Below are 27,983 nucleotides of genomic sequence, written 5' to 3'. Positions count from 1 at the left end.
ACTCACAGGAATCTACAGACAGAGTGATCAGAATAACATCTAATTAAAAGGAATTTACAGACAGAGTGATCAGATTAACATATTACTCACAGGAATCTACAGACAGAGTGATCAGAATAACATCTAATTAAAAGGAATTTACAGACAGAGTGATCAGATTAACATATTACTCACAGGAATCTACAGACAGAGTGATCAGATTAACATATTACTCACAGGAATTTACAGACAGAGTGATCAGAATAACACATCACTCAAAGGATGAACCATTCTCTGTCTGCAAGATGAAAGAGGCAGAAAAAAGAGAGAGAGGAGATGAGGAGGAGAGAGTGAAGAAGTAAGACTAGCAAGAGTGGAATACCTCAGATGGGACCGGATGGAGATTTTCCTAACCACGTGAAAGGCCTGGGGGTTTTCCTCGTCAGATCACATCTCAAGAAAAACTCCTGGCCTTCCAATAGACCAACAACAAGTGACTCACGGTTTGAGGCTCATGAGTTCTCTGAAGTTCTCTGGTGCGTTGTTCCTGTTCCTCCTCTCTGCCTCGTACTTCTCCTTGGTCCAGGTCATCTGGTTCTTATCAGCTACAGGCTCCACCACCTCCTCCTCCTCGTCTGAGTACAGGCTGCCCATACGGATCAGAGAGTGTCTGTCCTTTACCAGCTGGGCCTATAGGGGGCAGAGTGCAGGGGATACAATGTCCTAATGTCCATACTAGAGTGACTTGAAATGCATGGCCATACATTGCTTCATTTAATGCTAGTGTAGATACACTAAATATACAGAAGTATGTGGACACCCCTTCAAATTAGTGGATTTGGCTATTTCAGCCACACCCGTTGTGGAAAGTTGTATAATCGAGCACACAGCCATGCAATCTACATAGACAGCAGTAGAATGACCTTACTGGAAAGCTCAGTGACTTTCAACGTGGCAGCGTCATAGGATGCCACCTTTCCAACAAGTTAATCCGCCCTGCTAGAGCTGCCCCGGTCAACTGAAAGTGGTGTTATTGTGAAGTGGAAACGTCTAGGAGAAACAACGACTTAGCCGCGAAGTGGTATGTCACACAAGCTCACAGAATGGGACCGCCGTCCTCGGTTGCAACTCTCACTACCGAGTTCCAAACTGCTTCTGGAAGCAACGTCAGCACAATAACTCTGTCGGGAGCTTCATGAAATGGGTTTCCATGGCCGAGCAGCAGCACACAAACCTAAGATCACCATGCGCAATGTCGAGCATCGGCTGGAGTGGTGTAAAGCTCACTGCCATTGGACTCTGGAGCAGTGGAAACACGTTCTCTTGAGTGATGAATCACACTTCACCATCTGGCAGTCCAACGGACAAATCTGGGTTTGGCGGATGCCAATGAGAATGCTACCTGCCCCAACTGTAAAGTTTGGTGGAGGAGGAATAATGGTCAGGGGGTGCTTTTCATGGTTTGGACTGGGCCCCTTAGTTCCAGTGAAGGGAAATAATAATGCTACAGCATACAATTACATTCGAAATGATTCTGTGCTTCCAACATTGTGGCAACAGTTTGGGGAAGGCCCTTTCCTGTTTCAGCATGACAAAGCAAGTCCTTACAGAAATGGTTTGTCGAGATCGGTGTGGAAGAACTTGACTGGCCTGTATAGAGTCCTGACCTTAACCCCATCGAACACCTTTGGGATGAATTGGAACGCCGACTGTCAGCCAGGCCTAATCGCCCAACATCAGTGCCTGACCTAACTAATGCTCGTGGCTGAATGGGACCAAGTCTCCGCAGCAATGTTCCATCATTTAGTGGAAAGCCTTGCCAGAAGAGTGGAGACTGTTACAGCAGCAAAGGGGGAACCAACTCCATATTAATGCCCATGATTTTGCAATGAGATGTTTGACGAGCAGGTGTCCACATACTTTTGGTCATGTAGTGTATTGGTTCCCAGCCCCAGATTAAATTTACTACTGGGATAAATCACACTTTCAATGGAGATTCTCCAACTGAGCATGGTTAAATGCAGGAGAAGACATCTGGGTCTGGGAAACCAGCTCATTATGTCCTTCACATAACAACTATTGTTATGTATGTTTGATCTGACAGGTGTAATTCTGTGGATGTTTGTTGATGTGTAATATGTACCTCTCTTTCTCTCTCTGCGCTGGACAGCCTCATCTGTCTGAGCATCTGAGATCTCTGCTCCATCATCAGAGTCCTCTCATACGTGTAGGCCGAGATGTCGCTGTCATGCTGAAATTATTAACATGGTAGTATGTAAATATCTGACCTTTGAATACACTAAGGGGAGAGAAGTGAAACTCTTAGTTGGATTGCATGTTTGACTCCTGGTATGAGGGACTTCTCTCTCCTTCTCCACCATAATGACATAATTAGATTTAAGGAGGTTCATCTCACACCATTTCCACCATAATGACATAATTAGATTTAAGGAGGTTCATCTCTCAGCGTCTCCACCATAATGACATAATTAGATTTAAGGAGGTTCATCTCTCACCGTCTCCACCATAATGACATAATTAGATTTAAGGAGGTTCATCTCTCAGCGTCTCCACCATAATGACATAATTAGATTTAAGGAGGTTCATCTCTCACCGTCTCCACCATAATGACATAATTAGATTTAAGGAGGTTCATCTCTCACCGTCTCCACCATAATGACATAATTAGATTTAAGGAGGTTCATCTCTCACCGTCTCCACCATAATGACATAATTAGATTTATGGAGATTCATCTCTCACCGTCTCCACCATCATTACATAATTAGATTTAAGGAAGAACATCTCACACCATTTCCACCACCTCCACCTCTGCCTCTATTCTCAGCTGGTACAGGAACGTAGCCAGGTCCTTCTTCATCTGAATACTGTTGTCATCCATCTGGGCCACAGTGAAGATACGCATCTTACACTTCCTCCAAACCTGAAATACACACCATGGTAAGAATGGAGTAGAGTAGTCTAGCAGTTAAGAGCCGATGTGCCAATGTGCCATTGAGCAAGGCACTTAACCCTAATTGCTCTTGTAACTCCCTCTGGATAAGAGCGTCTTCTAAAATGTAAATATAGATCCTTTTCTGAACAACACATCCATTCTTCTTTAGTCTCTCACGGGTCATGGTGGCCAATCAGTAAATGCTCCCAGAGTTTCTGCATTGATGTGCGCGGGACTTTACCTTGTGCTGTTTGAGCAGGAAAGGTAGCAGCATGAGCATTCCTCCATCATGGACGATCCACCACACATCGATGGTGCCGTCTGTGAAGCGTTCGTGGTTGCTGGGGTAGAAGGAAACATTCTTGGGCACCATCAGAGCCAGGTGGGCTGCTGTGGTACAGCGGACTGTGTCTGTGGGGAGGGGCACAGAGAGGTAAATATGTTCACTTTGTGTAATATGTAATGTAATACAGTTCAATGCTGATGCTATCAATGAACTAAAGAGTCAGCACGTAATGTTTCAAATACTATACAGGCTGAAGGACAGCATCAAACCCACAGAAACATAGAGATGGCCAATGCTCTCACAGGGAAACTGGGATGAGGTTATGGTTTGGAATATTATTATGGGAATGGGTCAGATCCATGTGTAGGACCAGGCTAGTTTACAGTAAATCAGAGTCTTACGAATGAATGTCTTCCATGCGCGGGGGTCTTCACTTTGCCTCCAGCCATAGGGCCATCCCATCACCACTGTGTTGTGCTTCATGCCCCCCAGGCCACATGACTGGATCAGGTGGGCAATGCCCTCCCTCACCTTGGACGCCACAACCACCTGGCAGAAACCCTTCACCCGCTCGATCTCCATCATGTTCTTTACGGCCTGACGAGGTTGAGCAGACAATGCAGGTAATCATGAAGCTGGTAATAAACTCACTTATTCTTATTGGCACAGAGGAGACAACAGAAATTCGATCTCTTTCTTATAGCTTTATAATGTGGACTGTATGACCTAGCGAGGAAGGTAAACAGCCTTCAAACAATCCTGAACTGATTCAATAAAGCTACAGTACGGCAAAATGTATTTTCCTTGTACACACATTAGGCTATCGGAGAAATAAGTTACAGCTCTATCCCTACCTGTTCAGAGGCCTGTGTTTCTCCGTAGCTGTCCAGGAACTGTCCCTGGATGACAGAGCCCACTATGGTCAGGCCCTTCCCTGCCTTCAGCTGGGAGACAAAGGTCAACAGACGGGGATACTTCACATGGAGGTCCTCATCCAGCTTCAACAGCACCAGGACCTGGGGCCTGGAGAGTGGAGGGGCAAGAGAGACAAAGAACATGAGAATCTACCTGGAAGTACTAATAAACAACTACAAAACAACAGTAAAAACTGTAGAGTGTTAGAAAGTACAGAATGTATGAAGAGGAAGAGGTAGTTATGCATATCTGAAGTTGGAGATACCGGATATCTAAGACTATGGACTAGGAAGGATGTTCACCTCCAGTTTTTAGTGTGAGGTGGTCCATGCTCCAGCCGTAGCAGAGAGTAGCGTGCAGCACTGAGGGACAAACCTCGTATCCCATCTCCCCACTCCTTCTCCGCTCTGAGAGAGAGACAGAGAGTGACAGCATCAGAATATATACTCTGGCCTAAATAGCTAACTCATACAGTGATCCAATGATATACAATTATGATATGAGACGGGTAAGAGTCCAGACATACCCCTGGTACTCAATGTACTTGTAGATCATGCCAGCGATGCACATGGCCACGATGGCATAATACCAGGAGGAGATGAACATCAGAGCCAGACACATACTCATACCCAGAAAAGACAGAGCCCTGTGGGGGAAACACACAGATATACTGTAGTACTCTTTATACTATACTATTGGACGTATGAAAGGAGATCACCAGTTGTGGTTGTTCCAAAAAGCACCCACAGATCAAAGCTCAGTACCCGCTTAGCAAAGAAGGCAAATAGGGTATCATTCCCATAGTGCATTAGTTGAAAGAGGCGCTCTGGTTCTCTGCCCGAATTTGCCCTGTAAAACACCAATATGACCTGTTATTAAACCATCTGGCGAATAACGTTGTGTGCAAGACCTTAGAATAGTAAACGATGCTGTACATGCTACATGCCTAACACTGTTACCATTTTATCCCAGGTGCCTCCAGGTAATTTGTTTTTTAGCTCATTTTAGCTCATTCTTTCTTTCTTTCTTTCTTTTCTCTTCTCTTCTTTTGTTGATCCTGGAGGGAGTGTTTTGGTTCAGTATGTTGACTATTTGTTGGTTTGCTCACAATCAGAGGAGATATGTCACGACGACACTCAGGCATTGTTGATTTTTTTGGGGCAGAAAATGGTCATAAAGTTTCCCCCAGTAAGATGCAATTATGCCGGTTAAATATTTGGGTCATGACATTACTTCTGAGGGTCACACCCAATTAAAGATTTGCCTAAACATGTTATGCCCTCTCCACTGGTAGATTAGAGGCAATTAGTAAATTCAACCTCTGCAGGAATGTATTTATGGGAGAAAGATAGAGGCGAGTGAAGCTGTGGTCTGGACTGGAGAGATGTTCTGATATTGTGGCAATGTCTCTTCTAACCGTACATGTGACCCATGTGGTGGAGGCAATTATTAAACAGGCAAAAATGACTCATTTGATGCCTGCGAGACTGCTAGACTGTCAGAACATTCTTAACCCTTCAACTCTTCTCCCTGCAGCAGAAACCGGTGAAGACCATGACTGTGATTTAGCTATTGAAGCTGACTGTAGCTCTAGGTTAGACTTGAGAGACACCCCATTAGACAATCCAGACTTTTCGTTTTTTTGTAGATGGGTCTGCCCAGAGAAATGAAAAAGGGAATCAATTAGTTGGTCAACTGTTGTGACTGTTTTGGAAACTGTGGAAAGTGCTCGACTCCCCTCACACGAATCTGCCCAGGCAGCAGAACTATTTGGCTTGACCAGAGCTTATATTTTGGGAAAGGAATGCTCTGTTAACATTTACACTGATTGTAGATCTGAGTTTGGTGTTGTGCATGATTTTGGAACATTGTAGAGGAATAGAGGGGTTTTGACCTCGTCTGAAAAACAGATTGCACACAGTAATCTTGTTTCGTCTCTATTAGAGGTGGTCCAGCTGCACTCCTCTGTTTCTGTAATCAAGAGTCAGGCGCATTCTTCCTCTAATGACAACATTCCTCTGGGGAACATTAACGCTGACCGCGCTGCTAAATTGGCTGATTCCTCTTCTGTTTCCCCCTCCTTCACTTGGCAGCAGTTCCCGCTTCCACTAACCCTTTCTCTGTTAATGACTCTGCAGGCAACGGCTGATGCATCAGAGAAGGACGCCTCGGGTGTATGGCTGGATGAGTGGAGCAGACCAGCCATGCCCCGCTGTACTTTCCAATTCCTTGCCAAATTGTCACATGATCAAGACCATATGTCAAAAAGAGGGATGGTGGATCGTGTAAATAAATGAATAAATAAGGGAAAGGGGGATACCTAGTCAGTTGTACAACTGAATGCATTCAACTGAAATGTGTTTTCCGCATTTAACCCAACCCCTCTGAATCAAAGAGGTGCGGGGGGCTGATATTGGTGTACAGTAGGTTTTACTGTGCTTGCAGGACATTTCTCTGGTGGTGGGGTTGTACAATGTTTGATTTGCATGACTAACAATGTTGAACCAAACTCTGAAAACAAAATTGTTTAAACTAATAGGTGAAACAAGCCTGACATGGGTAAAGGTGCTTCCATTGGCACTGAGTATGAGAGGCAGATTCCACACAGTCACTGGTCTCTCTCCACACGAGGTGCTGACTGGCCATCCCACGAGGATGACTAATACACCTTTTCTCAAGAACAGCGTGTCCCTGCAAGGAATGGAGGAAGACATGGTTGAGAATTGTGTCACCCTTAACAGTGTTCTTAAGAGACTTTTCCCCCGGGTGAAGGTGTCTTTGCCAAACTTGGCAGGTGGAGCTGAGTACTATTTCAACCCAGGTGATTTCGTGGTGGTCAAAGACTTCAGGAGAGAGAGTTGGAAGGACCTCTGTTGGAGAGTGCCGTACCAAGCTCTTCTGACCACCTCCACTGTGGAAACCTGACAGAGGGTGAGATGAGTCCTGAGCCAAAATGACCAACACAGGCCTGGAGGAGTGCAGAAGAGGGTGAGATGAGTCCTGAGCCAAAGGGATCAACGCAGGCCTGGAGTAGTGGCCCAGAAGTAGATGGTCATTGGAGAAGGAGAACCCTGCTGGGCCCTCATAACTAAGAGGCCTGATGGAATGGCCACTACCAAGTGTTCTGATGAGTATGACTGTCTAAAGGGTCTGGGAAATAAAGCCTCAGTGTTCTGATGAGTATGACTATCTAAAGGGTCTGGGAAATAAAGCCTCAGTGTTCTGATGAGTATGACTGTCATAACGTTCTGGGAAAAAAAGCCTCAGTGTTCTGATGAGTATGACTGTCTAAAGGGTCTGGGAAATAAAGCCTCAGTGTTCTGATGAGTATGACTGTCTAAAGGGTCTGGGAAATAAAGCCTCAGTGTTCTGATGAGTATGACTGTCTAAAGGGTCTGGGAAATAAAGCCTCAGTGTTCTGATGAGTATGACTGTCTAAAGGGTCTGGGAATTAAAGCCTCAGTGTTCTGATGAGTATGACTGTCATAACGTTCTGGGAAATAAAGCCTCAGTGTTCTGATGAGTATGACTGTCTAAAGGGTCTGGGAAATAAAGCCTCAGTGTTCTGATGAGTATGACTGTCTAAAGGGTCTGGGAAATAAAGCCTCAGTGTTCTGATGAGTATGACTGTCTAAAGGGTCTGGGAAATAAAGCCTCAGTGTTCTGATGAGTATGACTGTCATAACGTTCTGGGAAATAAAGCCTCATACAAAGACTGTTGCATTTCCTATGCGTTTAAAACAGCTTCCAATGCAAAATATCATGCCACATTAAATCAAAGGCTTCGTTAAGAATTAATTTAAATGAAACAGCCACAATAGGGATGCACCTCAGGGAAACACCATATTTAATACAGTAATTACCCACAGGGAAAAGTAGACCAATTTGGTCCAAACATTATGGTAAAAATACAAGGGAAAGAAATTCCTATGTTGGTGGATACGGGTGCTACTACCTCCACTTTTGGTAAAGGTACGGGACTTGACTTACCCCTAACCAATCACTTTTGGTAAAGGTACGGGGCTTGACTTACCCCTAACCAATCACTTTTGGTAAAGGTACGGTACTTGCCTTACCCCTAACCAATCACTTTTGGTAAAGGTACGGGACTTGACTTACCCCTAACCAATCACTTTTGGTAAAGGTACGGGACTTGACTTACCCCTAACCAATCACTTTTGGTAACGGTACGGGACTTGACTTACCCCTAACCAATCACTTTTGGTAAAGGTACGGGACTTGACTTACCCCTAACCAATCACTTTTGGTAAAGGTACGGGACTTGACTTACCCCTAACCAATCACTTTTGGTAAAGGTACGGGACTTGACGTACCCCTAACCAATCACTTTTGGTAAAGGTACGGGACTTGACTTACCCCTAACCAATCACTTTTGGTAAAGGTACGGGACTTGCCTTACCCCTAACCAATCACTTTTGGTAAAGGTACGGTACTTGCCTTACCCCTAACCAATCACTTTTTGCAAAGGTACGGGACTTGCCTTACCCCTAACCAATCACTTTTGGCAAAGGTACGGGACTTGCCTTACCCCTAACCAATCACTTTTGGCAAAGGTACGGGACTTGACTTACCCCTAACCAATAAAACTATAAATGCTTATGGGATTTCCTCCACCCCGGTAATACAGTGCCTTGCGAAAGTATTCGGCCCCCTTGAACTTTGCGACCTTTTGCCACATTTCAGGCTTCAAACATAAAGATATAAAACTGTATTTTTTTGTGAAGAATCAACAACAAGTGGGACACAATCATGAAGTGGAACGACATTTATTGGATATTTCAAACTTTTTTAACGAATCAAAAACTGAAAAATTGGGCATGCAAAATTATTCAGCCCCTTTACTTTCAGTGCGGCAAACTCTCTCCAGAAGTTCAGTGAGGATCTCTGAATGATCCAATGTTGACCTAAATGACTAATGATGATAAATACAATCCACCTGTGTGTAATCAAGTCTCCGTATAAATGCACCTGCACTGTGATAGTCTCAGAGGTCCGTTAAAAGCGCAGAGAGCATCATGAAGAACAAGGAACACACCAGGCAGGTCCGAGATACTGTTGTGAAGAAGTTTAAAGCCGGATTTGGATACAAAAAGATTTCCCAAGCTTTAAACATCCCAAGGAGCACTGTGCAAGCGATAATATTGAAATGGAAGGAGTATCAGACCACTGCAAATCTACCAAGACCTGGCCGTCCCTCTAAACTTTCAGCTCATACAAGGAGAAGACTGATCAGAGATGCAGCCAAGAGGCCCATGATCACTCTGGATGAACTGCAGAGATCTACAGCTGAGGTGGGAGACTCTGTCCATAGGACAACAATCAGTCGTATATTGCACAAATCTGGCCTTTATGGAAGAGTGGCAAGAAGAAAGCCATTTCTTAAAGATATCCATAAAAAGTGTTGTTTAAAGTTTGCCACAAGCCACCTGGGAGACACACCAAACATGTGGAAGAAGGTGCTCTGGTCAGATGAAACCAAAATTGAACTTTTTGGCAACAATGCAAAACGTTATGTTTGGCGTAAAAGCAACACTGCGCATCACCCTGAACACACCATCCCCACTGTCAAACATGGTGGTGGCAGCATCATGGTTTGGGCCTGCTTTTCTTCAGCAGGGACAGGGAAGATGGTTAAAATTGATGGGAAGATGGATGGAGCCAAATACAGGACCATTCTGGAAGAAAACCTGATGGAGTCTGCAAAAGACCTGAGACTGGGACGGAGATTTGTCTTCCAACAAGACAATGATCCAAAACATAAAGCAAAATCTACAATGGAATGGTTCAAAAATAAACATATCCAGGTGTTAGAATGGCCAAGTCAAAGTCCAGACCTGAATCCAATCGAGAATCTGTGGAAAGAACTGAAAACTGCTGTTCACAAATGCTCTCCATCCAACCTCACTGAGCTCGAGCTGTTTTGCAAGGAGGAATGGGAAAACATTTCAGTCTCTCGATGTGCAAAACTGATAGAGACATACCCCAAGCGACTTACAGCTGTAATCGCAGCAAAAGGTGGCGCTACAAAGTATTAATTTAAGGGGGCTGAATAATTTTGCACGCCCAATTTTTCAGTTTTTGATTTGTTAAAAAAGTTTGAAATATCCAATAAATGTCGTTCCACTTGATGATTGTGTCCCACTTGTTGTTGATTCTTCACAAAAAAATACAGTTTTATATCTTTATGTTTGAAGCCTGAAATGTGGCAAAAGGTCGCAAAGTTCAAGGGGGCCGAATACTTTCGCATGGCACTGTACATTCTGAAACAAAATCCATGCACTGTTCAATAGGACCAATGAATGTTGAACATGTTTTTCTGTATTCACCCACTCAACCATTAAACTTGCTAGGTAGAGACTTGTTAACTAAACTTAAGGCTACAATGTATTGTATTGTATTGTACTTGTTGATATCCCAAATGATGAGATATTAAACCAATAGGTAAGCAGGAAAATTGAACCACTCCCCCAGGAGGAGTGGGAGTCTGACACTGCCTCCCAGTCTATTCTGTCTCGGGTACCAGAAACCTTATGGTCAGAACATTCCAATGACAGTGGACTGATAGACAGTGCTAGCCCAGTTATAATAACTGTTGATCCTAGAAAGAAACTCTAGTCTCGAGAGCTATCTTAAAAAGGAAGCTTCCTACAAAGTGTCTCTCCCCTTCTAAATTGGCTGATGTATTTTATAATTTCAGCACATTACATATTCCTCTCAAAATAATAGACATTTAATGAGTGTGAAGCAGAGAGTGAATATACAACAGAAATGGGTAATAAATATAGAGTAACATTGTTAGACTAAAATGCAAACAATGCCTTCCAATAAGGAGAAAGTTATCATGTTTGTTTAGTTTGTTTTTAAACCTTACAATAGGGGTAAAAGCAGAGCATTGTTTGAGAGTGATCCGTGTGTATTAGCAGTAGTGATTGAGAGGGTTTTTCCTATTGGGAAGAGTAGAGGGGTCCTAGTTGAAGGAAACGGATATGGAGACTAGCATAGGTAAATAAAGACAGTCATAAAGATAGTAAAATGGAAAGATTCATGGTACTCATGGTCTGTCAGTCGATGTCACATTTAATGAGTGTTGACAGTATGTGAATGGTAATATTAGTGTCTTTCAAATAGCACTCTAATAATGCAATATCTTAGTAATTTGAAGAAATAAATGTTTCAATACAAGGTCACATGACTGACAGGAGGATTGAGCATTGGGACTGATATTATATTAGAGGCTGCCATCTGGTGTTTAGGTTAAAGATAAGCTTCCTGTGAACCAAAAGATAAGCCGGGAGTAACAGTGAGTGATACTCACTAAACTCAAACAGGCTGTAAGGAACACTGTGGGAAAATTTGGGGCAGAGGTATGAATAATTGAATAAGAAATGTTTTTTTATTTTACCCCCTTTTCTCCCCAATTTCGTGGTATCCAATTGTTAGTAGCTACTATCTTGTCTCATCGCTACAACTCCCATACGGGCTCGGGAGAGACAAAGGTTGAAAGCCATGCGTCCTCCGAAACACAACCCAACCAAGCCACACTGCTTCTTAACACAGCGCGCATCCAACCCGGAAGCCAGCCGCACAAATGTGTCGGAGGAAACACTGTGCACCTGGCGACCTGGTTAGCATGCACTGCGCCTGACAGGAGTCGCTTGTGCGCAATGAGACAAGGATATCCCTACTGGCCAAACCCTCCCTAACCCGGGCAGCGCTAGGTGAATTTTGTATCACCCTGTGGATCTCCCGGTCGCTGCCGCCTGGGCTCGAACCCAGAGTCTCTGGTGGCGCAGCTATCACTGCAGTGCAATGCCTTAGACCACTGCGCCACCCGGGAGGCCAATAAGATAAGTTTTTGACCATTTTCAATTATTATTACTCAATTCAATAGTTTGAATATACCAGTTATTTTTTCCATTACGAGGAACACTGTTCGGAATTGGAGTAGATCCAAGTAAATGTTTAAGTACCGAATATTGAGCTGATAAGTCAGCAGCAACTTTTTGAAGGCCCTAGGGAATTTGTTAAACAACAGGTTTGATATTTTTACTAGTTGATGTCCCAGGGACAGTTAGTACAGAACAGCTCAATGCAACCAGATTGTGGTAAGAGCTATGGAAACAAAAACCTTTAGAGATTTACTTACCTCTGGGTCTACAGATCCCTTGTGTATTTTAGATTTTACAACCCAGAGTGAAGGCGTTTGAAAGGATAAAGTGTCTGGTTTTATGTGTTGATTCCGCTTACTTTAATAGACGCATTTTGATAGAACCTCCTTTGATAGTTTAAACCATAATCTAATGCTTACCTTAAAATGTAACAATAATTATCACAAAGTGATAAAAGGAGGGAATGTTAGGCGAAAATGTTGTTGTCTGAAGAGCTAGCATTGAATTGTTAACAGCATCTCCTCTCACTCTATCTTGGTTAGTGCAGGTGACTGTGACCTCCTCCTCAGACCAATTGGCAGAACGCCTAGAACATTGTTCTGGGAACCGAAAGGAGTATCTTAGTTTCAAGGTCCCAGCTTTGAGAGAAGAAGCCTTGTCAGTCACATGCAGGAACCGATGTTAATAATGAATAATGTAAATCATGCTTATATAACTTATTTGTATAGCACTATAAAAGAACTGAGAGGGAAATCCCGTTTCAGAGTTTTCATAAAACTTGGATTGAGAATGTGAACCTCTCCGGTCGTGATAATAAAGATTGATTCCTTTACACTGAGTTTGAGTGGTGAATTTCCAAGACAGGTGCTATACTTGTTCAGCTACTGAAGCTTATTACAGTGAAGTTCCTTCTTTCTAGGTTACCATCAGAACACCAGAGAACAAAATGCCTCTCTAGCTGGAGTCTGCATAAAGTCCTCCAGTCAGTCAACAGGATATTTTGATAAGCTACCCAATATGTCACCTGAGAAAGCAAAGGTGATTATTCAAATGGATTGAAAGTGTACCCAACACCCACGCATATACAAATGAGTGTTACATCGCTCACATACAGTATGCACGGATACACAGCCACGCACATACACTTGTACTGTACTTACCAGTGGTAATATTTAAACCTAGGCCTCCAGTTTGGTGTCCGTAGTAAAGTCTGCACAGCACAGGCTAAGTTCACAAACAGATAGCACATCAAGAAGAACCTGTAGAAAAAAAATCACACACCACAAAATGTAATTCAGTCCAAACTGATTTAGTCATTTAAGTATATTAATATATATTGTATATATATTAATATATTCCAATATATTTATTTTGCAGTCATGTACTTGTTGCAGGATGTATAGGCATGGTAGTCTGCTAAAATACATCTCAACTGATGGCAAAACACAGAAGCACAAGAAACTGCACTAGGTCAGGGGTTCCCAAACTCTTTCACTCAGGCCCCCCTTCCAGCATTGAGGAACATCCTGCACGTGCGCAACGTCTATTTCTATGGGCACAAGCACTGTTCATGACACAAACTGTTCACACCCCTCTTGTTGGCGTAGATAATATTTTTCAGGTTTAAAGCTTATTTCCTGTAGTTCTATACATTATGCCATGTCTAATGTGTATTCATGTGATATTTGTGTGACTCGAACATTACTACAAAATCTATGGGCTAAAAAACCTAGCTAAAAAACATTAGCTGAAATGGGCTTGTTAATCTGGACATTTCTGACACGTTATAAATATCTCTCTAAGGTATTCAATGACTGACATGACAAGAGGAATACTGATGATGCACTACCCAATTTCAACATTTTACCTTGTGCATTCTACTATTATAACTTTCAACAGTAAGTTAAAAGCCGGACTGAGTTCCTTAATATATATATATATAAATAAATATATATATATATATATTGTGGCAAAGAAGGGGGTCGAGTGATAAATGGCAGATATGTGAGAGCAGAACTAATAAAAGGGGCTCTGCCCGATCACTAAAATGACCACCCCAATCAGAACTACAGATCACAAAATGGTCTTCCCAGAAGCAAAAGGAAACCCTCAGAAGGTGGGGCCGACCCACAGATAAAGGGTCAAGACAAACCAGGAAGAGAGAGAGAGGGCTGGAAGGATCTGTGAACCATAGAGACAGAAACAATATATATATCGGCTGGATTTACCGTGTATGAGCTGAACTGTTTTGGACTTACCTGTTGGCGTTTGGACCTGGACCTAGCGAGAACCTGATTCGTGTACCAAACCCTGCTTTCCTTGACCTTGCCTGCGGCCTGGGTGGACCAGGATGGAGAAACAAACACACAGGTTCTGTCCTTTTCGAAAGAACTCTCATTCTGGGGTGATTTTGGTGACAGTTTCCCACTTAATTTGTGACAAACGCTCCTAACCTTGAAGAGGTTTGCCACACGTGGTGGAGAATGCGGGCAGGGCTTCTGGCACCATACCTGGCAGGGGAAGCCGCCCTGGACAACCCCCCCGAACACAGATGTTCGACTTAACTCACCAGGCACAGATATGGTTGCGACCGGAGACCCGTTCATCCGCCGAGATCGTAGAGACCATTCTACTCGACTAGTTTCAGCTAGGTCTACCCCAAGGAGTTTGACGATGGGATGGCCAGAACAAGGTACTTTCTGCCGACCAGCTCGTGGGCCTGGTTGAACGGTATTGTACGGCAGGAACAGCTGAGCAGGCACAGGAGGAAAGATCGCACAGGAGGAAAGATCCCCATTCCCCAGGCCTGGGCAAACCAGCGGACAGGGTAAGACTGTCCCAACATTTGGAGGGGGAAGAGAGCAGCGTGGGGCCGTGAGGAAAGAATCAGAATGGGGCCGAGACACTATCGGCTGGATTTACCGTGTATGAGCTGGACTATTTTGGACTTACCTGTTGGCGTTTGGACCTGGACCTACCGAGAAACCGATTCGTGTTCTGAACCCTGCTATCCTTGACTTTGCCTGCGGCCTGGGTGGACCAGGACGGAGAAACAAACACACAGGTACTGTCCTGTTCGAAATAACTCTCATTCTGGGGTGATTTTGGTGAAAGTTTCCCACTTAATTTGTGACAAACGCTCCTAACTTTGAAGAGGTTTGCCACAATATATATATTGTGGCCACATATATATATATATATATATATATATATATATATATATATATATATATATACAGTGCCTTGCGAAAGTATTCGGCTCCCTTGAACTTTGCGACCTTTTGCCACATTTCAGGCTTCAAACATAAAGATATAAAGCTGTATTTTTTTGTGAAGAATCAACAACAAGTGGGACACAATCATGAAGTGGAACAACATTTATTGGATATTTCAAACTTTTTTAACAAATCAAAAACTGAAAAATTGGGCGTATAAAATTATTCAGCCCCTTTACTACAAAAAGATGTCCCAAGCTTTAAACATCCCAAGGAGCACTGTGCAAGCGATAATATTGAAATGGAAGGAGTATCAGACCACTGCAAATCTACCAAGACCTGGCCGTCCCTCTAAACTTTCAGCTCATACAAGGAGAAGACTGATCAGAGATGTAGCCAAGAGGCCCATGATCACTCTGGATGAACTGCAGAGATCTACAGCTGAGGTGGGAGACTCTGTCCATAGGACAACAATCAGTCGTATATTGCACAAATCTGGCCTTTATGGAAGAGTGGCAAGAAGAAAGCCATTTCTTAAAGATATCCATAAAAAGTGTTGTTTAAAGTTTGCCACAAGCCACCTGGGAGACACACCAAACATGTGGAAGAAGGTGCTCTGGTCAGATGAAACCAAAATTGAACTTTTTGGCAACAATGCAAAACGTTATGTTTGGCGTAAAAGCAACACAGCGCATCACCCTGAACACACCATCCCCACTGTCAAACATGGTGGTGGCAGCATCATGGTTTGGGCCTGCTTTTCTTCAGCAGGGACAGGGAAGATGGTTAAGATTGATGGGAAGATGGATGGAGCCAAATACAGGACCATTCTGGAAGAAAACCTGATGGAGTCTGCAAAAGACCTGAGACTGGGACGGAGATTTGTCTTCCAACAAGACAATGATCCAAAACATAAAGCAAAATCTACAATGGAATGGTTCAAAGGTGTTAGAATGGCCAAGTCAAAGTCCAGACCTGAATCCAATCGAGAATCTGTGGAAAGAACTGAAAACTGCTGTTCACAAATGCTCTCCATCCAACCTCACTGAGCTTGAGCTGTTTTGCAAGGAGGAATGGGAAAAAATGTCAGTCTCTCGATGTGCAAAACTGATAGAGACATACCCCAAGCGACTTACAGCTGTAATCGCAGCAAAAGGTGGCGCTACAAAGTATTAACTTAAGGGGGCTGAATAATTTTGCACGCCCAATTTTTCAGTTTTTGATTTGTTAAAAAAGTTTGAAATATCCAATAAATGTCGTTCCACTTCATGATTGTGTCCCACTTGTTGTTGATTCTTCACAAAAAAATACAGCTTTATATCTTTATGTTTGAAGCCTGAAATGTGGCAAAAGGTCGCAAAGTTCAAGGGGGCCGAATACTTTCGCAAGGCACTGTATATATAAAAAATAACTGGACCCACAGTTTGTGAACCACTGCACTTGCACCAAGCCACTTGTGCTGATTGTGTACAGAGTGCCTGGCTGGAATGAGGTGTTTCCCTTGTGAAGTGGTTGTTAAAATGCAAGTGATTTGATTAAAGTATATTTTAGTAGACACTCTTATCCAGAGTGACTTACAGGAGCAATTAGGGTTAAGTGCCTTGCTCAGGGGCACATCAACAGATCATTTTCCTAGTCAGCTCAGGGATTTGAACCAGCAGCCTTTCAGTTACTGGCCCCTCTAGTCTACCTGCCGCCCAAACTACTTCTCGGAGGACCATAATGTTTTTTAAACATCTGTGAGGTGTTTATGGTTTATTAACAGTGTTTGAGAAGGGAAGTAGAGTCATTAAGAGTCTTTTTTCTCCCATGTAAACTTCATGACTTTGGCTGATGGGAGTAAGTTCAGCAATTATTATGATTAATTATTATGATCATTTTTTACAACTTTTTCTCCACAATTACTCATCATCTTGTCTCATCGCTGCAACTCCTGTGCGGACTCCCGTGCTTGACCTGGAAGGAAACACCGTACATCTGGCGACCGTGTCAGCGTGCACTGCGTCCAGCCCGCCACAGCAGTCGCTAGTGCGCAATGGGACAAGGACATCCCTGCCGGCCAAACCCTCCCCTAAACTGGACAATGCTGGGCCAATTGTGCGCCACCACATGGGTCTCCCAGTCACAGCCGGCTGCGATCTAGAATCTCTATTGGCCTTAGACTTCTGTGCCACTCGGGAGGCCCCGGGTTCAGCAAGTTCACCCAACAGACCATTATATGATTTGAAATAATCCCTATTTGCCTGCTTTTAAATAATCGTGTTTGATGTGTGTGTTCAGTCTGTTTCGTGTGTGTGTGTGACTCACATGGAGAGGATGGGGGCCACCATGTCCAGAGAGGCTATGAGGATGCCCAGCTCAGCAATGAGCCCTGTCAGTAACAGTGCCCAAGTTGGCTCCCCATTGGCCTTGCCATGACCAAACACCTGCACCAGAAAATAAAAAAATATACACTTTATAAATACATTTTTTTTTCTGTGATGTTTTTAAAATTTTATTAGTTTTGTTTCTGGTTGATTGTTGTATTGTAGCCAAGGGGACCGATCATTTATGGATTGAGTGGCCTTAAAGGCCCAGTGCAGTCAAAATTCTGTTTTTCCCTGTGTTTCATATCAGATTGTACAACAGCTGATGAAACTAACACTGTAAAGTGGTATGTGAAAACATTTGATCAGTGTTATTTCCTGATAGTTACTGATTGAAAATACAATCTACACAGGACCTCCTAATCAGCAGGTTTGCATGGGCGGGAGTTTCGGCTTGTCTGGTGACATCACCAGGCAGCAAATTGGTTAAAGTTGTAATATGTAACCTTTTGGGCGACCCGACCTAATTCAAATAGAAATGTGAGCTATAGATCTGTCATTCACATTGAAAGCAAATCTAACAAGTGATAAATGTGTTCTATGTGAATTATTTCTATGCTTCCAGTTCTTCAGTTTTGTTTGGTTATGGAAAATATATTTCACAACGGCGGTACAATGATTCTCTATACTATACGTGTGCTTGTTTTATCACATAAACTGAAATTAGGTGAACTATTTGAATTTTTGCAAACAGGAAATGGCGGAGCGATTTCTGCATAGTGCCACTTTAATAGACCAATAACAAATAGAGTTCCCACCTCTCTGTCAATAACAGTTAGTTTTCAGTTTTCCCCTCCCCACTTGGACCACTCCCAGACAGTCCTGGCTAAATTCTTGCTTGAAATCTATTTTTGTTGCTTTTAATGGAAAAATATTATTGTAAGGTACTTAATTGTTACCGAGAAATGATTTGTTATTGATTGAAAAACTGGTGCATTGGGCCTCTAAGTACTGGTCCTAGGCCAGTTTTAAATTATTTATTTTTTACCAGACTTTTCATGGTCGCTTAGGCTGATCCTAGAACAGGGTTACATAATGTCCTTTTATATAGCTAACCCTCTTCTACCAACAATACTTTACATGTGCGAATGCAAATGAACTCATATGTTCAGCTTCATTCAAATGAGTAAGCAAAGACAACCACAACTCTATTCTCTTGTTCACTGTAGTTTTTAGTTGTGTATCATATTGTATCTAATAGTAGGGCCACTGTGAGCATACATGGGCATAGAGCCAAGCAATGTATCAAGCAATGTGTACAAACAGTGGTGGCAGCTAGAGAAACCTTGAATTATGGCTGTTTTTCAGGCCACTAGATGCTTTGCATTATATAGGAATTACACAGTGTGTATGTACAATACAGCTCCACCCACAAAGCCATAAGGAAGGGCACTGATAGCCAGTGTATGATTGATTTTTTTAAACATTTGAGCAGACACTCAATTCCAGAGCAACTTACAGGAGCAATTAAGTAAGTGCCTTGCTCAAGAGCACATGGGCATATTATTTTACCTAGTCGGCTCTAGGATTTGAACCAGCAACCTTTCGGTCACTGACCCAATGCTCTTAACCGCTAGGCTACCTGCCAAGGTGGCTGCTCCTACCCTGAGGAAGGGGATGATGTTGTCCTTGGCGATGGCCTGTAGGAGACGAGGAGCGCCAGTCAGGGACTGTAGTCCCGCCCCCACGGTGGAGAAGAAGGAGCCAATCACGATGACCCAGGGGGAGGGCCAGGACAGAGTCCCCACAACCAGGTTCTTACTGACTGCATCCCCAAATCTACAAGACAGGAGAGGACATGGACCTGTTAGCGGGCCATTATCAATACCAACAAACACAGCATCTGAAGTGCTTTGCCATACCAACAAATATAATTACAAGCTTGTACTGTATGTTGTTAAGCAGACAGGCTATTGTCTGGACTTGAATATATCTTGTGATGTTAAAGATGTGGCCTAATGCTACAGACAAGTTCACTTACTTGTCCCTTAGGACCGCTCCTTCAATACAGGCCCCAAACAGAACCACAGAGCTGAAATCTGACGACAGGATGTTAAGGAACACACAGAAGCACATGCAGTATGGAAGACGGATGTATCTAGACATTGAACAACTTGGGGAGAACACTGCCTATTGATATGGATGATGAAGAGCTTGCAAGTACTCATTTCACTGTAGCATTTACACTTGCTGTATCCTGTGCACATGACAAATACATGTTGGTTTGATTTTACTATTGACTCCATGAAAGGATACAGACAAGGGTAGTAGTGGTTATAGCCAAGATGGTTCCAATAGGGATGGACTTCTGAGCATCTTTCAGATCTCCTGATCTGTTGGAGCCTGCCATGATACCTACAGTACAGGGACATGAAGGACACACATCAGTTACTGACAACTCTCAGAATGTTGACTCAACCAATCAGTGAACAAAAATGTCTCTGGGTTGCCAGCTGGTTTATTGGTCTGGTGTTGCCAGTTCATGGTCTGGGTTGCCAGTTATGGATCTGGGTTACCAGGTCTTACCTGTGGCGGAGGGAAAGAAGATTCCCACCAGGAGGGTGAAGGAGGTAGCGATGTCAGCTGAGACGTACAGGCCGACGCTCTCCACAGCCCCGTGGAAGTCTACTGAGGGCAGACCTGCCTTCTCCAAGATCTGACCCTTCTCCAGGTAGTCTCCCCACATGTTATCTAAAACATACATCAGGAACCAAGTTTATAGAAATGCTAGCATCCCATCCACAAAGTAAGCAACGTAATGGCATCCACCTAATGGCACGGCAACACCCACCAAAGCTCTACAGCATCACAAATTATTGTTATAATAACAGAAAATGTTTTACAAAGTATATAAATTCACTTTTTAGATAGACTTTGTACAACATGTTTGCAGTAATTTAGCTATGTTTTACTGTAATTACATGTCATCACTATTGTAAAATGGCGTAGCAGTCTGTCGTCTTTTGTCTTCGTCTTGTCGTGTCCCAGGTATATATATTTTTTTCTTCGCATATTTTTTATATTTTTCTCAACTCCAACTTCAACATACTATGTGGTATGGATCTGCCATTTTCTTTACTTCAGAACCGGAACCCCAACAGAAGCTAGCTAGCTAACTAGCTACTAGCTAGTAGTCAGTTAGCCACTGCTAGCGGTCACCAGCTAACCTTTAGCCCGGACAACTCCTGCCAGTCTGCACAACGCGATTCAACCCAGAGTGTATCGGACTTCTTATTCTCCATATCCCCGGATTCCTACTGCAACCTCTGAACCTGTTCACCTGGATCATCGCAGCTAGCTAGCTGTCCTGAAGCAAGCACCAATTAGCCTGGAGATGGCCTATGCTAGGCCCATCTCCCGGCTAGCTGAAGAGGTCCATCAGCCACTCCTTTGGCTACAATACCTATTTTGCCAATTGGCCTGGATACGGAGCCCCGCAGATCCTTCACAACTGAACTACCGACGTAATCCACCGTGGGAGTTTTTCAACTGGCTCCCCCGTCGCGACGTCCCCTGTATGCCCATCTGCTAGCCTGCTAGCTGTCTAGAGCACACCGGACTGTTAGCTGAAGAAGTCCATCAGCCAATAATTTTTTTGGGCTACTATACCTATTTTCCCAATTGGCCTAGACCCTGCTACTACACGGAGCCCTGCTGATGCTGGTCATTTATGAACATTTGAACATCTTGGCCATGTTCTGTTATAATCTCCACCCGGCACAGCCAGAAGAGGACTGGCCACCCCACATATGCTCTCTCTAATTCTCTTTCTCTTTTTTTCTCTCTCTCGGAGGACCTGAGCCCTAGGACCATGCCCCAGGACTACCTGACATGATGACTCCTTGCTGTCCCCAGTCCATCTGACCGTGCTGCTGCTCCAGTTTCAACTGTTCTGCCTTATTATTATACGACCATGCTGGTCATTTATGAACATTTGAACATCTTGGCCATGTTCTGTTATAATCTCCACCCGGCACAGCCAGAAGAGGACTGGCCACCCCACATAGCCTGGTTCCTCTCTAGGTTTCTTCCTAGGTTTTGGCCTTTCTAGGGAGTTTTTCCTAGCCACCGTGCTTCTACACCTGCATTGCTTGCTGTTTGGGGTTTTAGGCTGGGTTTCTGTACAGCACTTTGAGATATCAGCTGATGTACGAAGGGCTATATAAATACATTTGATTTGATTTGATTTGCTGATCCATCACGACTGATCTGCCGACGTAACCGTACGAAGGGGCTACAACTGACTTCTTCCGTCACAACATCCTTCTAAGGCCCTTCTGCTAGTTCCGGCCCGCTAGCTGTCTGAATCGCCGTATCTCCAGCCCGCCCAGCTACTCACTGGACCCAATGATCACGCGTCTATGCATGCCTCTCCCTAATGTCAATATGCCTTGGCCATTGCTGTTTTGGTTAGTAATGATTGACTTATTTCATTGTAGAGCCTCTGGCCCTGTTCAATACGCCTTAGCTAACCTTTTAGTTCCACCTCCCACACATGCAGTGACCTCACCTGATTTAAATGATGTTTCTAGAGACAATATCTCTCTCATCGTCACTCAATGCATAGGTTTACCTCCACTGTATTCACATCCTACCATACCTTTGTCTGTACATTATGCCTTGAATCTATTCTACCGTGCCCAGAAACCTTCTTCTTTTATTCCCTGTTCCGAACATACTAGACGACCAGTTCTTATAGCCTTTAGCTGTACCATTATCCTACTCCTCCTCTGTTCCTCTGGTGATGTAGAGGTTAACCCAGGCCCTGCAGTGCCCAGCTCCACTCCCATTCCCCAGGCGCTCTCATTTGTTGACTTCTGTAACCGTAAAAGCCTTGGTTTCATGCATGTTAACACTCCTCCCTAAGTTTTTGTTTTATTCACTGCTTTAGCACACTCTGCCAACCCGGATGTCCTAGCCGTGTCTGGATCCTGGCTTAGGAAGGCCACAAAAAAACCTGAAATTTCCATCCCTAACTATAACATTTTCCGACAAGATAGAACTGCCAAAGGGGGCGGAGTTAGCCTGCAGAGTTCTGTCCTACTATCCAGGTCTGTGCCCAAACAATTTGAGCTTCTATTTTTAGAAATCCACCTTTCCAGAAACAAGTGTCTCACAGTTGCCGCTTGCTATAGAGCACCTTCTGGCACCAGCTGTGTCCTGGACACCATTTGTGAATTGATATCTCACTGGTCACCCCCTAAGCCAATTCCTCCTTTGGCCGCCTTTCCTTCCAGTTCTCTGCTGCCAATGACTGGAACGAACTGCAAAAATCACTGAAGCTGGAGACCCATATATCCCTCACTAACTTTAAGCACCAGCTGTCAGAGCAGCTCACAGATCGATGCACCTGTACATAGCTCATCTGTAAATAGCCGATCCAACTACCCATACTACCCATCCAGCCGATCCATCCCCCATACTGTTATTTATTTTCATCCATTGCACCCCAGTATCTCTACTTGCACACTCATATTCTGCACATCTATCACTCCAGTGTTTAATTGCTATATTGTCATTATTTTGCCACTATGGCCTATTTATTGCCTTACCTCCCTTATCCTACCTCATTTACACACACTGTATATAGACCTTTTCTATTGTATTATTGACTGCATGTTTGTTTATTCCATGTGTAGCCCTGTGTTGTTGTTTGTGTCGCACGGCTTTACTTTATCTTGGTCAGGTCACAGTTGTAAATGAGAACTTGTTCTCAACTAGCCTACCTGGTTAAGTAAATGTGTAATAAAATGTGTGGCTCTGCTGCCCCCTAGCTGGCTGGACCCCATTGGCTATAGTAATAGGGTGAAGTTGCCCCCAGACGCAAATCGTGGGTCAGTTATACATTTCCCCCCACTAATTGTTAAGGTTAGGACTGTGGGAGGGGGAAGCTGATCGTAGATCTGTATCCTAGACCCAGGAGTGTGGTAATAGCCATATCATTACAACTATGGTCCATCCTCTGACTTTGGTCTTTACCTCTGATGATGCCGCTGGCCAGTCCTGGTATTCCCTGTATCTCTGTAACGTTGTTCTGGTTGAAGTAGTCGTCACATTGAGGACTACTCATGTTGCCAGAGCTACAGAAGTTCCTCCACAGCTGACTAGGTACAGTCACATTGCCTTCTAGAACCGTCTTACTACACACGTCAAACTGATCTCTCACCAGTGTCCTGTTACCCAACATACAGATCCTGGAGAAAGAGGAATATTATTGGTTCTGATTATCAACAGAGTGATGATAACATGTCATAATAATGTGTGTTTTCACTCTACTTTAGATCAGATATTAGCTATATTATAGCTACACTGAAAAACATTTACAGTATGCGTACAGTAGCTAGATCTTTAGGACAAAGTTCAACAATGGAAATAGACTTTTATCTCCATTGACCATTCCAGCCAGCGGAACAGAAAGTGTTTTGGCCTCCGTCAGGGACAAACTGATCCTTAATACCAAATTAAATCCACATCAATTATACCATTATTCCCATTTCCTGTTTAGAGAAAGAAGTAAAAAAATCCCCAGTGACTTACGAAAAGTCGGGCGGTTGGAAAACAGACTTAATGGCCCCGGCGTAGATGGAGACGATAGAGATGATGACACAGGCCAGGAAGAGAGAGGCCAGCTTGTTGACGTATTTCACCCCCACAAAGACCACCACGGCCATGAGGCTGAGACAGATGGTGCCGTACACCCTCATGTTGTTGAGGATGGCACTGTCGCCCCCGTGGTGGTCGCTGGCGTGGAAGATGGCCGCCTGGGGAACCAGGTATTTCTGGGAGAGGACAATGACAACATAAGTAATTTAGGTACACTTTCTGTAAGACACACACATTTAATACCTTATGTGTTCATTCATAATGCACTTATAATGGCTCCTTCTACAACTCACTATACAGTAAGAGCAGAACAGAAGTCTTTCACTTTAAACGTATTTTGAGTACTCCGAATATACGAATATCAGTCATATACTACAGTCTACAACAGCAACATTATGTGGATCAAATGTATGTTCAGCCAATGTTGTTTGATCCCAGTTTTACATGTAAGTTACTCCATCTCAATATGATTGAGTACATTGACCTATTTTACTGCGGTATATTGGTTGCATCCCAAATTGCACCCTATTCCCTACATATTGCACAATTATAGGTCCTGATCAAAAGTAGTGCACTAAATAGGGAATAGGGTGCCATTTGGGAGCAGCTGATAACTCACCAGGAAGATCTCTATAGCTCCCAGTATGTACATGGCAGCAGCGAAGGTTGTTCCCAGGTAGAAACAGATTCCTACAGCCCCCCCAAACTCAGCACCCAGGGAACGAGAGATCATGAAGTATGCCCCTCCGGCTACAACAGTGAGCAGAACAGAGTTAACGTGGATGAAACTGGTCAGAATAGACTGACGGTGTGATCATTTGTTAGTCATGAAATAAAAATGATATCTTGTTATTGTCATGTTTATGTAACTGTTACAACTAAAGTGTTTTAAGTGTAAAATGTAAGTTTGGATTCTCAGTCTTCAAAGCTTGTACTGTACCCTCACCTGGGACAACACCATTTGTAGCTATGGCACTCATGGATATGGCAGTGAGCATTGTCTGTCAAACAGGAGAGAATTTGAACACCATCAAATAAGGCCAGTCAGTCTTTATGAGAAAGTTCTGGATGTTTTATGTTGTGCCCTTCAACCAATACACTGTGCTCTTTATCCACATAATAAACACACTTAGCAACTTGTCATTGGACAACTGAACAGAATTCATCAATCATATTGGAAAGGTTGAGACATAAACCACACATATATTACATGTCCTTTGGAGTAAACAGCAGGGTGTGTAAAGTGATTGAAATGCTGTGGGTTCTATTCAGCCTGGTAATGTTAACTAGTTTTAACAGGGGGTTTGGCAAGTGGACAAGAACAGCGTGTCAATGGTCTTCTAACATTGCCAGACAGTGTGTGTGTGTGAGTGTGCCTGTGTGTGCATCCACAATGTGTGTGTGTGTGTGTGTGTGTGTGTGTGTGTGTGTGTGTGTGTGTGTGTGTGTGTGTGTACTAACACATGAGCAGCACATGAGGACGATGAGGAATGACTGGACGATGCCGGCTGTGCCCACGATCCACGTTAGACGAAGGAACAGGATGACACCAAAGATGTTCTGTAGACAGGGCAGGTAGACTCCCATCAGGGTACCCATGTTGGGGGACTACAGAGAGAGAGAGATGAAGTGAGACAAAGAGAGTGAGAGAGAACAAACAGAACAGAGAGAGAGATGGATTACAATAATGAAAGGGACAAAGAAAGAGAAATTAAGAAAGAGAACAGAGAGAGCGAGGGAGAGGAAAAATTCATAAGAATTATAATTTATATCATTACAGTCTTAATCTAATATCAATCAGGAAGAGAAAAGGAACCAAACATAAATAGTGACACGAAGGCAGGAAACAGATGTGAGTGACTTGGTTGTTAAGATAACTATGATAGTACTGCTGTAGTTTTCCATATTTGTGTGAGTAGTGTGTTTCAGTGTCTATGTTTTTGTGTGTGTTTCTGAATATGGTATGTAGCACAGATAGACCCACAGGAAATAGCTAATTGATCAGAATTATTGATTGGGTAAAATATTGATAAACTCTCACCAGGGGGCCTACAGGGCAGAGCCTGTAACAAACAGGCACCAACTCAACCCAAAGCACACGCATGCAAGCTCAGATCCAAACATGTGCAGAGACAGGGGGGTAGAGAGAGAGAGACTAAAGCCTGTTTGAATCTCAAAAGAAGAGAGAGGTAGTTTTGGTGAGTTCTGACCTTTGGGACCTTCCTGAGTGACATCTCTGTGTTCTCGGCCTCCTCGTGCTCCCTGGCCCCCTGGGTAATGTTGGTGTAATTGACCAGCCGGCTGAGGAGGGACGACACCTTGGGACGGATGTCCAACTCCTCCTGCAGGACAGGAACAGCAGAACAGGGAACAGTTAGAGGTGGATGGGTACCCTATGTGTCTTTGGGGTGTAATAGCCTACAGTAAAAGGGTGTTATAGTGCAGTGTAAGGAATTGAAATTGTATAGGTTGAAGGAGGAGTGATGGTCTATGGAGTGATCTAGGAAGTTGAGATTAGCAAATACTGATGTTTAAAGGTAATATGTTGTGTATTAGTATCAGTGTCCCTGAGAGCCACTCTTAAAATAACTGTCCAGTGAAAATATCACTTTATTCTGTTAACTCGCACCCAAATAATGTTATTGACTCATCTGATGCTCAAATCTGTGGCCAAATCTTAATTTGGAGAACAAACACCCACCACCATTCAAACACAAAAAAGCAGTTAACATATTTAATTACATGTTTTTTGGAAGAAAACTATTTCACTCAAATTGTAATTAATTATAGGTCATATTTCCTAGGAATCTGGAAACACTGGACTGTTACTATAAAGACAGACCTCAAACAAGGCCAGGTTCCTGTCATAGAAATCAGTCTTCCTGTCAGCATCTGCACTGCTAAGGAAAGGACTATCCTCCTTGTGATTTCCATGGCCTGAAAAAAGAGATAGAAGAAGATAAATAAAACATTTATAAAGTAGACACGGATAACATTTTCAACCAGTACCGTGGTAAGATAAACAGGGGTCATTATAAAGTATGAAATGTGATAATGAGAGTCAGTTTGTGAACAGTTCCCATTCATGCATGCTGGCGCTCTATTGTAAAACAGCAGTCTGTTTGTTTTCATCTCAACCAACACGTTGCAATATAAAAACACGAAAAATGACATTTGAGACAAAGTTAGAGGTTACAGGAAAAGGGCCGACTAATAATAACTACAGTACAATAGCCATAAAAACCATGCAACGATGCAACCCTGTCAACCACAGTATGTACGGTCTATGGTGCTAACTGTGACCAATCTCCAAGTTAGTTCCCACAGTCTGCCTACAACCTACAGTATGACATCACTGTCTGTCTAAGTCTCCCACTCCCACTCCCACGTTCAAAGTCATCAACCCCGGCAGCTGCTATGTGAGGTATACTGTAACCAGAGACCTGCGTCCTACACTATTATACTGCTTTTGAATGTTTTCAGCATATCAGGCACAGAGAAAATAGGAAGGAATTCACTCAAACCCTCTATTGCAAAATGTTTCAACCCATCATTGCTGATCAAGATTGTGATGTCATTAAACAAGATTGAGCAATTGAGCGACTTCTCTTGCATCACCAGTAAGCAAAGCTTTCACCCACCTAAAATCAATCAATGTTAAATAGAGCAGAGACGACAAGAGACAACAAGTTGCTTAGTCATTTCTCTCTGGTTTAAACTCTGTTTCCCTTGATACATCAAGCTGAGGCAGGATA

At 43.4% G+C, this 27,983-nt stretch overlaps 1 protein-coding gene across 3 annotated transcripts in view; it reads right to left on the bottom strand.

Moving 5' to 3' along the window:
- The window catches only part of LOC109880634 (solute carrier family 12 member 4-like), a 42,832-nt gene that overhangs the window by 2,807 nt on the left and 12,042 nt on the right, over positions 1 to 27,983 (bottom strand). For 2 of the 3 annotated variants that reach the window (XM_031831248.1, XM_031831249.1), the window contains exons 2-22: positions 27,071 to 27,165; positions 26,439 to 26,570; positions 25,690 to 25,836; positions 25,175 to 25,229; positions 24,848 to 24,978; positions 24,163 to 24,404; positions 23,605 to 23,819; positions 20,152 to 20,316; positions 19,882 to 19,980; positions 19,607 to 19,664; positions 19,230 to 19,404; positions 17,567 to 17,685; positions 13,205 to 13,303; positions 4,661 to 4,780; positions 4,437 to 4,541; positions 4,074 to 4,242; positions 3,621 to 3,816; positions 3,175 to 3,344; positions 2,790 to 2,921; positions 2,123 to 2,230; positions 482 to 669 (exon numbers count right to left, since the gene is read on the bottom strand). In XM_031831248.1, coding sequence (XP_031687108.1) covers positions 482 to 669; positions 2,123 to 2,230; positions 2,790 to 2,921; positions 3,175 to 3,344; positions 3,621 to 3,816; positions 4,074 to 4,242; positions 4,437 to 4,541; positions 4,661 to 4,780; positions 13,205 to 13,303; positions 17,567 to 17,685; positions 19,230 to 19,404; positions 19,607 to 19,664; positions 19,882 to 19,980; positions 20,152 to 20,316; positions 23,605 to 23,819; positions 24,163 to 24,404; positions 24,848 to 24,978; positions 25,175 to 25,229; positions 25,690 to 25,836; positions 26,439 to 26,570; positions 27,071 to 27,165 — 2,920 coding nt within the window. Of the gene's footprint in view, positions 1 to 361; positions 670 to 2,122; positions 2,231 to 2,789; positions 2,922 to 3,174; positions 3,345 to 3,620; positions 3,817 to 4,073; positions 4,243 to 4,436; positions 4,542 to 4,660; positions 4,781 to 13,204; positions 13,304 to 17,566; positions 17,686 to 19,229; positions 19,405 to 19,606; positions 19,665 to 19,881; positions 19,981 to 20,151; positions 20,317 to 23,604; positions 23,820 to 24,162; positions 24,405 to 24,847; positions 24,979 to 25,174; positions 25,230 to 25,689; positions 25,837 to 26,438; positions 26,571 to 27,070; positions 27,166 to 27,983 lie in introns of all 3 variants that reach the window. The other variant, XR_004210910.1, reaches the window with a different exon arrangement.

The sequence above is a fragment of the Oncorhynchus kisutch genome, linkage group LG8, assembly GCF_002021735.2.
Source record: "Oncorhynchus kisutch isolate 150728-3 linkage group LG8, Okis_V2, whole genome shotgun sequence".
Lineage (NCBI taxonomy): Eukaryota > Metazoa > Chordata > Actinopteri > Salmoniformes > Salmonidae > Oncorhynchus > Oncorhynchus kisutch.
The sequence above is the reverse complement of the archived record's forward strand: the minus strand, read 5'-3'. Positions and strand labels throughout refer to the sequence as shown.